Source organism: Nicotiana tomentosiformis, chromosome 11 (assembly GCF_000390325.3).
Source record: "Nicotiana tomentosiformis chromosome 11, ASM39032v3, whole genome shotgun sequence".
Classification (NCBI taxonomy): Eukaryota; Viridiplantae; Streptophyta; class Magnoliopsida; order Solanales; family Solanaceae; genus Nicotiana; species Nicotiana tomentosiformis.
Genome location: NC_090822.1, coordinates 65,325,706 through 65,336,151, shown reverse-complemented (window position 1 = coordinate 65,336,151; position 10,446 = coordinate 65,325,706). Strand labels below are relative to the sequence as shown.

Genomic DNA, 10,446 nt, shown 5'->3' with positions numbered 1-10,446 from the left:
AATTGGTTTTGCAATTATGTTTCAGCCGCCCCATTGAAACTCGTTATCATTTTCTTTTATTTCTCTTTATTTAAGTGGGTTCCACATACTTAAATTTTATATTTTCACTTAGCAAAGAAGAAATTGATTGATAACTACTCTCGTCCGTGTGGGTTCGACACTTTTCCATATTGTCTTTGATGCGACACGAGGTTAATTTTATTGTTGTATTTTGCGCTCGTCAAAAAATACAAAAGATATTTGTCATTGTAACTAGCGACGCTTATACACTTTCGTGCATTATTATATACTTTTACACAAAGTTGATACATGTTTATACATTATTATACACCTTTTACAAGGTGGATACATTACTTATGTAGGTATTTAAATACTGTATAATAATGCATAAGAGTGTATAGATATTATTGCAAAAATATTATTAGCTATTCGAGTTTAAACTAAAAAATATGGCTATGTGGGTGTAATGTGTTGTATTAAAATGTATATTTGTGCAAAAAAAAAAAAAAGAAATTCTTAAATTTTATATTCAGTCAGATTCTTCATATAAATTAATACCGAAGGGGTAACTGAATAACAAAGAATGTATAAAGTTGTTATGATCGTATTTGACTTAGTTGTATGATTGACTTAATTGGTTAATTTATACACTATCAACAGTACAAGTTAAAATTAACTCAACTATTTTCGAGAATAAAAGATTAAGTGCGCGTTTGAACATAAGAATTGTAAAATTTTAAAATAGTGGGAAAATTTTTTTAAAATGAAAATGATATTTGAAATTTAAAGTTGTGTTTGAACATAAATATAATTTTGGATTGTTTTTGAAATTTTGTAAGTGATTTGATTGAAAAAATTTAAAAATTTTTTTTTGGAGTTTTTAAAAATATTTTAAAATATATTGTCAAGTGAAAATTTAAAATTTTATAAATAAATAATGATTTAGAAAAAAAAAAAATCTAATGTCCAAACGGAAAAGAGTCAACTCTGATGGGTAAGGGGGTGGTAGTGAATGAAGCAAAATAAAAGGCAGAAGGCGCAGGGCTCGAGAATTACAGAATCATTGGGAGAAGAAAAATTTCATTCACACTTTCAATTCGTTCAACTCAGATCGGCTATTTTTACGTACTTCTCATCACTCAAATCACTCATTACTGCTTTTCTGAATATATCAACAAAAACGCAACCCCATAAATTGATTTAACCTCTGCCAACTTTTTCAGCTGATTTTCTGGGAGAACAAAAACTTATTCTTCGTTTTCTTTTTGCATTTACTTTATTATAAAAAAAAAAACAAAAAAAAAAACAAGAAACGTTTTTTCATTCGCCAATGAACTCCACCTTGTCATTTAATATTTGTTTTCTCTTCTTAATAGGAGTAACTGATTTTACTCTAAACGAAATAGTTCTTGAAAATTAAAAATTTTAAAATGATTTTTTAAATTATCATTTATATATAATTTTTAGTAGTATTTTGACTTTATTATTTAAGTTTCTCCGTAAAAGTTAAGCATTCAAACCCAGAGGCGGATCCAGGATTTAAATCCTAGGGGTTCAACTTTTGAAATTTTTAGCATTGAATCCATTATATATTTAAAGTTATGAGTTCATATCTACTATTTTTACAATTTTAATAAATTTTTACTCCGCGTCAAAAGTTATGGGTTCAATTGAACCCGTCAACAATGCACTACATCCGCCCTTGTTCAAACCCGTGCACATCTCGTCTGCTCCAATATAGCGAATAGTATAATATACAAAATTTGATGACCTAGAATATTATTATTTACATATGTTAATAAACCTAGAGATTTATACTATTTTATTGTTTTTTTTTTGTGAACTATTTACTGATTTAAAGTAAAAAACAATCGTGAAACTAACACCTATATACTCATAAAACATTCCGTCCCATTTCCTGCCTTTTAAAGCACTGTATTTTATTATGGGCGCAAAATCCCTTTAAATGAACATAAAATTGTAAGATCAGAAAAGTGAAAAAAAACAAGAGCAAGAACAAGAGTATGAAATTCAGTCGTGCTCCCCAGCCACCAGGTCCTTATTTTTTCTAGAAATAAAGAATTAGGAGACTTCGAGGTTGTGATATTGCTTTTGAGAAAGTGGTAAAGGTAATATTTGCTTTTAGTAGATTTTGCGGGGCTGTCCAGTTCTATTATTAACTTTTTATCCGTAACACTTGAACATGCATCCCAGAATAATGACAGTATATATTTTATACGCAAAATAAAAGCATATGTAGTAGTAAAGATGGTCTTTAGTTGTTTTAAAAACGAAAAATAAAAGGGAAGAAGGGTCAAATTGTGGTTAAAAAAAAAAAAAGAACCTCGGGCCCCTAAAAACGTAATCATAAGACTATCAAAATACAAAATAACCAAATAATTATTGCCTATTGCGTTTAATATGCTCTACATTAATTATTAATAATATAACTACGACCATTGAGTAGCCGCTCTTTAATCATTTTTGTGAATGATGCAAGTACGGCGAGATTTGGACCTTCATTGGTCCAAACCCTATCTCATTTGTAACATAATTTGGATTAGATGATTAATTAGGGGAAGCTCACATTTTCTTCAGGAGTAGAATATATATAAAGAAATAATATTACTCCCTCCGGTCACTTTTACTTATTTTACCCACAATATTTATTACCATTTCAAATCATTTTCTCAAATTCAATAAAATATGCATCAATTAATATGGGTAACATGGTAAATTATGCACTTCATTTATTATTTCTTAAGGGACGTGAAAGTCAACACGTGCCAAGTAAAAGTGAGCGGATGGAGTAATTAACAACCGTCAAAAAGGAATAAATTTATAAGTTTGTATATATTGTTACGAAAAAAAAAAGTAGTGGGAGAATTAACTTTTCCCTCTTGCTTTTGTTTTATATGAGAAGTAACTTTTGACTGTTGATAAAAATGATAATGCTGTGGTAAAAAAATAAACTAAGCTGTAATTGAGAAAAACTGGAGGATAATTCAATGGAGGGTTCAGCCAAGAACAATCCACAAACAAGACACACATGCACTGATTGTTGATTCCTAGTTTCTAGCAATCAGTAAAGGACCAAGAAAGGAGCTGAATTTAATTAAGTTTCTAGTTTCACTAATAAGTGGCTATGTACATTTAAAGATTGGAAAATTCCTATAGCTGCCGCACTCATTTAGGCCACAATCGCCCAAATGTCGTTATTAATGTAAAATCACACTCAAATTAGGATTTTTTGTGCTAATTTTATACCAAAAATGCTCTTCCTATTAGGTTTTGAATTTCTCTCCTTGATTCTCTCTCATTGATAATCGGCTTAATGTATGCATATTTTGATATATACTGCTTTACATTTTGCTCATGTCTCGACGATTTGAGGTGTTTAATATGATTGTTTGTGCTAAATTTTGGTATTTCTATGTGTAGGAATCATTCGGATGCAATTTGGGACGAAAGGGCGCGAATTGGAGCGAAATCGGAACAAAATTGCAGAAATGGAAGTTGAGCGCCACAGCCAGCGTGGGGCGCTCGCTGTGGCGCACTTTACAGAAGCAAAGAAGTTTGAGCGCCAGGTCCAGCGCCCCACGCTAGCCTGGACGCTCACAACGGGAATTCTCCTTTTTTGACTAGGACTCGGTTATTTCGATCCCTAGACGCCCCTAACTCATATAAAAGCCAACCAAAACCTATTTTTAAAGGGAGGAGACGGATTAAAAGGAGAGGGGAGGCACAAAACACTAAAAAGCGAGGATTTGATCAATTCTTCCATCCCTTTCCTAGTATTCATCAATTTTATGTTTGAAAATACAATTTTTGATGATTGTATGAACATGAGTGGCTAAGAACCTTATTGTTCTAGGGTCATGGGTTTACATGAATGTTGATATTTGAAGTTTAAATTGATGAAGTTGATTTTATCATATTGGGTTGTTTATTTAATTCTATTTTAAATTATTTTGCTGAGTAGCTAACAGTGAAATACTATCTACGAATCTATAGTTGAACTCGAAAGTGGGAACTATAGATTGCATATAGAATTAAATAGAGTAAGTTCTTAAACCCGGGCATCGGGGAATGGATTCGCAATTAGGATAGACATATACCTAATTGCCTTACTCGGTTGCAATACAGGAGTTGTAAATGCGTTCTTGTTAAACTTAATTCCATAGACATATAGGTATTAAGTTAGCTTAAATAGGCGAGTAAGGACTCGACAGATGCTTACAAGCAATATCAACCCTGTGAGTCAACAATCCAGATAAATCAATTAGTTACTTTAACTTAAGAATGCAACATGATTTTTAGATAACCCGTGACCCTGGAATATTATACCCTATTGATTTTTATTCAAAACTATTTAAGTGTTGTATTTGATTCTTAGCAATTTATTACTTGATAGCCTTTAGGTAGTAATTTAAAAAATTATATATTTTGTCAGAAATATTTTGAATCAATAAGCTATTCGAGTTTAATTAGTCAAAAGTTAATCATAAGTTTTCGTGGGAACGATACTTTATTCACTACTTTATTACTTGACGACCACGTATGCTTGCGTGAGTGTGTTTGGACCCGATAAGTTTTTGGCGCCGTTGCCGGGGACTTAGAAATTAGCTACTTGACTAAGTTAAGCTTTTATTAGTTATTTGTTCAAGTTTTAATTTTCAGTTTGCCTTGTTTGTGTTAACGCAGGATCTTCTCTTGAATGCGGAGGAGTAGAAGTGCAAACAACCTCATTCCTCTTGATCCAGAAATCGAACAAACACTACATAGAGTGAGAAGGGAACTCGAAGCTAGAACGAGAGTAGAAAGAGAGTTGGACATCGTAGTTCAACCACAGCCAATAGAGATGGCAGGTAATGAAGAGCGTCCGGTGATTGAAGCCGCAAGGCCCAATCTTGCGAATATGACTCAGGCTATTGTGAAGCCTGATATCACTGGGCATTTTGAACTCAAACAGTACATGGTATAGCTGATTCAGTCCACAGGACAATATATGGGTCTATCTCATGAGGACCCGCAGAGGCACATTCAGAACTTCTTTGAAATTACGGACACTTACAATTATCCGAACGTTTCCAAGGACTATGTCAAGCTGACACTATTTCCCTTTTCACTGTTGGGGGAAGCTAAGGAATGGTTGCAAAAGGAGCCTGCGAACTCAATCCACACTTGGGATGATCTAGCAAGGAAATTCTTAATCAAGGTTTTCCCAACTAAGAAGACAAAGTCCCTGAGGAGCCAAATTCTTGGGTTCCAACAACGGGATGGCGAGACACTTCGTCAAGCTTGGGAAAGATACAAGAAGCTACTCAGAGACTGCCCGCATCATTGTCAGACTGATGAGGTATTGGGTCACACTTTTGTTGATGGGTTAGATGAAGCATCAAAAATGAATCTTGACTCAGCTTGTGGGGGTAGTTGCATGGCGAGGCCGTATAGTGAAATACAACTCTTGCTAAATAACTTCACTGCCAATGACCATAATTGGCAAGGAGAGGGGGATTCAAGAAGGGCAATTAAACAGAAGGCAGCCGGGTTGATTGCGCTTGATGATTTCTCCGCCATGAGAGCCGATATAGCAAAATTGGCAAATCAGATGAATAGAATGACCACGCAACAAACACAACAAATGCAACATGTACAACAGATGTCTATTTGTTGCGAACTATGTGGTGACAGTCATATGAGTGACATGTGCCCCACGAATCCTGAGTCTATATACTATGTGGGACAACAGAGTAGGGGTCCAATGAATCAGCATGTGCAATATGGGAATACCTACAATCCAAATTGGAAGAATCATCCTAACTTCTCATGGGGAGGAAATCAACAGAATCAGAACCAGTATAGGACCCAAGGAAATTTCAATCAACCTCAGAGACCACCCCTACAAACAGAAGAGAGTACGAATGACTTGCTGAAGAAGTTGTTGCTTGATAATCAATAACTCAGGACCGATTTCAGAAATCTTGAGAGGCAAATGGGACAGTTAGCAGCAAATCAAAATACTAGACCTACAGCGCGCTGCCCAGTGATACAGAGAAAAACCCTCAAGTTAATGCAGTTACACTCAGAAACGGGAGGGAACTAGAAGAAGTGCCAAAGAAGAGAAAGAACAGTCCTATACCTGAGAGGGAACTAATCCCTAAGGCAATACACGAGTCAAAGAAAAATGATGCAAGTTCAGAGCCAGTGGAGGCTGCAAGGCCACCACCACCTTTCCCTCAGAGATTGCAGAAAAAGAATGATGATCGCATGTTCAATAAATTTCTCTCTATGTTAAGCCAAGTTCAATTGAATATTCCGTTGGTGGATGTACTTTGTGAAATCCCAAAATATGCTAAGTACATAAAAGATATAGTGGCTCACAAGAGGAAATTGACTGAGTTCGAAACAGTTGCACTTACTGAGGAGTGCACTTCAAGGGTCCAAAACAAGCTTCCTCAAAAGCTTAAGGATCCTGGCAGCTTCACCATCCCTGTACAAATAGGTAATATTAACGTGGGTCGTGCCCTTTGTGATTTGGGGGAAAGCATAAATTTAATGCCCTTGTCATTATTTAAGCAATTGGGTCTGGGAGCTCCAAGACCAACCACTGTGATGTTGCAATTAGCTGATAGGTCTATAGCCTACCCTGAAGGAGTAATTGAAGATGTATTGCTGCAAATTAGAAAATTTATCTTCCCAGCTGACTTCATTATTCTTGATTTTGAGGCTGATGAACAAGTTCCAATCATATTGGGACGACCTCTCTTGGCTACTGGTGATGCAATAATTAAAGTGCGAGAGGGAAAAATAATTATGAGGGTGGACAACGAGGAAGCAGTTTTTAATGTATACAAAGCGATCCAACTTCCCCGACACTATGAAGAGCTCTCTATGATATCTGTTGTGGAGGTGGATGAGAAACTTCTTGACACGATTGTATATCTAGACGATTCTCTAGAAAAAGCAATCATGATGTTTGATAGCTTGGAGATTGATGATGAGGTTGAGGAGATGATGCATATCCTAGATGCATCATGTGCTTACATGCAAGGAATAAACCCGTTTGAGCCCCTGAATAGGCCAAGTGGCCCCCCTTCAAAGCCGTCAATTGAAGAAGCTCCAAAATTGGAGCTTAAACCCCTACCCCTCACCTTCAATATGCTTATTTGGGAAGTTCTGACACTTTGCCTGTTATTGTTTCTTCTGACTTGTCTAAATTGCAGGAAGAAAAGTTGTTGAGAGTGCTACGGGAGCACAAGTGAGCAATTGGGTGGACGATGTCTGACATCAAAGGCATTAGTCCAGCTTTCTGCATGCATAAAATCCTCATGGAGGATGGACACAAGCAAAGTGTAAAGCAACAACGCTGCCTAAATCCAATCATGAAAGAGGTAGTAAGAAAAGAAGTTATTAAGTGGCTTGATACAGGTATTGTATTCCCAATCTCTGATAGCAAATGGGTAAGCCCCGTTCAATGTGTGCCAAAGAAAGGGGGGATGACTATAGTGGTTAATGAAAATAATAACTTAATTCCTACAAGAACTGTCACTGGGTGGAGAATTTGCATAGATTATAGAAAATTGAACAAAGCCACTCGAAAGGACCACTTCCCCCTCCCCTTTATTGACCAAATGCTTGATAGGTTAGCAGGACAGGAATACTACTGTTTCCTAGATGGTTATTCGGGGTATAATCAAATTGCTATAGCCCCAGAGGACCAAGAAAAAACCACATTTACATGTCCCTATGGCACGTATGCGTTCAAGAGAATGCCCTTTGGTCTCTGTAATGCACCTGCGACTTTCAAAGGTGTATGATGGCTATTTTTACTAACATGGTTGAAAGATTTGTAGAAGTATTCATGGATGATTTTTCTGTGTTTGGATGTTCTTTTGATAATTGTTTAACGAACCTTGATAAAGTGCTAGCTAGGTGTGAAGAGACAAACCTGGTACTCAACTGGGAAAAGTGTCATTTCATGGTACGTGAAGGTATAGTTTTGGGGCACAAGGTGTCAAAAGATGGTTTACAAGTGGACAAAGCAAAGGTGGGGGCAATTTAGGTGGAGGCAATTGAAAAATTGCCCCCACCGACATCCGTCAAAGGCATTCGCAGTTTCTTGAGCCATGCAGGTTTTTATCGTCGATTCATTAAAGATTTTTCAAAAATTTCTTCTCCATTATGCAGGCTTCTAGAGAAAGATGTCACCTTCAAGTTTGATGATGCATGTATGAAAGCATTTGAGGAGCTGAAGGAGAGGTTGGTGACTGCACCAATTATCATCGCCCCAGATTGGGGACTGCCATATGAGTTGATGTGCGATGCAAGTGACATAGCAATCGGAGCTGTTTTGGGGCAAAGAATGGATAAAATATTTCACTCCATTTATTATGCGAGCAAAACTATGAATCCAGCTCAGATGAATTATACAGTTACTGAAAAAGAGTTGCTTGCAGTGGTATGGGCATTTGACAAGTTCAGATCTTATCTAGTGGGAACCAAAGTTGTCATCTACACAGATCATTCAGCTATCAGGTACTTGTTTGAAAAGAAAGATACCAAGCCGAGGCTGATTCATTGGGTCCTCCTCTTGCAAGAATTTGACTTAGAGATCCGAGATCGAAAAGGGACAGAAAATCAAGTGGCTGATCACTTGTCCAGATTAGAAAGTCGGAACCATATAGCTGAAGGGGAGTCAATCAAAGAAACATTTCCTGATGAGCAGCTATTAGCAGTCACCTCAGGTGAAGCCCCATGGTATGCGGATTATGTAAATTTTATTGCAAGTGGGGTGACACCATTAGAATTAACACCTGATAATAGAAGAAGATTCTTACATGATGTGAGGCTCTACATATGGGATGAGCCATTCTTATATAGGCAATGCGTAGATTAGTTGGTGCGAAGGTGTGTTCTTGAAGAAGAGATGAATGCAATATTGCATAGCTGTCATGCTTCACCATATGGAGGTCATCACGGTGGGGATAGAACCGCCCAAAAAGTGCTGCAATCAGGTTTCTATTGGCCAAAATTATTTAAGGATGCACATGCCTTTGTTAAAAATTGTGACAGATGCCAAAGAACCGGAACTATCACAAGGAAGCACGAGATGCCCTTGCAAAATATTCTGACAGTAGAGCTTTTTGATGTTTGGGGGATTGATTTCATGGGACCGTTCCCATACTCTAATGGTCACAGGTACATTTTGGTGGCGGTCGACTATGTTTCTAAGTGGGTGGAGGCCATTGCTCTGCCTACTAATGACGCAAAGGTAGTGGTAAGTTTTGTAAAGAAGCACATCTTCACGCGCTTTGGGACTCCAAGAGTGTTGATAAGCGACGGAGGAACTCACTTTTGTAACAAATTGCTGAATAATATTCTTGCAAAATATGGAGTTAAGCACAAAGTCTCCACTGCCTATCACCCCCAAACGAGTGGTCAAGTAGAAGTGTCAAACAGAGAGATAAAGCAGATTCTGGAGAAAACAGTAAGTAGAAATAGAAAAGACTGGGCAGGTAAGCTGGACGATGCATTATGGGCATATCGAACTGCATACAAGACTCCCATAGGTACTTCTCCGTACAGGTTAGTTTATGGGAAAGCATGTCACTTGCCAGTCGAGCTTGAACATAAAGCTTATTGGGCGATCAAAAAGCTAAATATGGATATAGACTCAGCTGGTGAGAATAGGCTGCTGCAACTCAACGAGCTTGATGAGTTTCGATTGCATGCATATGAAAATGCCAAATTATATAAAGAAAAGACGAAGAAGTGGCATGACAAACACATTCAACATCGAGAGTTTGAGCCGGGTCAAGAAGTTCTTTTGTTCAATTCAAGGTTGAAGCTATTCCCTGAAAAGCTTAAGTCCCGTTGGGCAGGTCCTTTTGTTGTGGTAAGTGTGAGGCCTCACGGAGCGGTGGAACTACGTGATAAGAGCTCAAGTGGTACCTTCTTGGTAAATGACCAGAGAATAAAACATTATTGGGGTGGTGACATTGCACGCCACAAGACCTCCGTGAACTTAGCTGATGCTTAAACATGTGTTGAGTCGTGCCGCGACGTTAAATTAGGCGCTCGTTGGGAGGCAACCCAATGTCTTTACCGCTTTCGTAGCATAGTTTTTTTTTATAAAAAAATTCGCCGAAGTGAGCGCCCAGGCCAGCGCCCCACGCTGCCTGGGGCGCACTATACAGTGTACTCAATACTCCAGCGCCAGCCCCAGCGTGGGGCGCTGGGCTGGCGGGCCAGGTAAATTTTCTTTTATTTTATTTTTTTCGTTTTCTTTATTTAATTAAAAATACCCTACCCAATTACCCATATACACTAACATCCCAACCCAGACCCAATTACCCAATAACCCAAACCCACTCCCCCACCTAAATACACACTCACAACCGAAAAACAAACCCCATTCTTCAACACTCACGCTTTCACCTTCTT

General features: G+C 37.5%; 1 protein-coding gene across 1 annotated transcript; it reads left to right on the top strand.

The window, feature by feature from the left end:
- The first annotated feature begins 6,291 nt into the window (after positions 1-6,291).
- On the top strand, positions 6,292-7,265 carry LOC138901585 (uncharacterized). Its single transcript, XM_070189359.1, has 2 exons — positions 6,292-6,939; positions 7,227-7,265. The coding sequence occupies exons 1-2, from the start codon at positions 6,292-6,294 to the stop codon at positions 7,263-7,265; spliced, it is 687 nt and encodes a 228-aa protein (XP_070045460.1).
- The last annotated feature ends 3,181 nt before the right edge of the window (positions 7,266-10,446 follow it).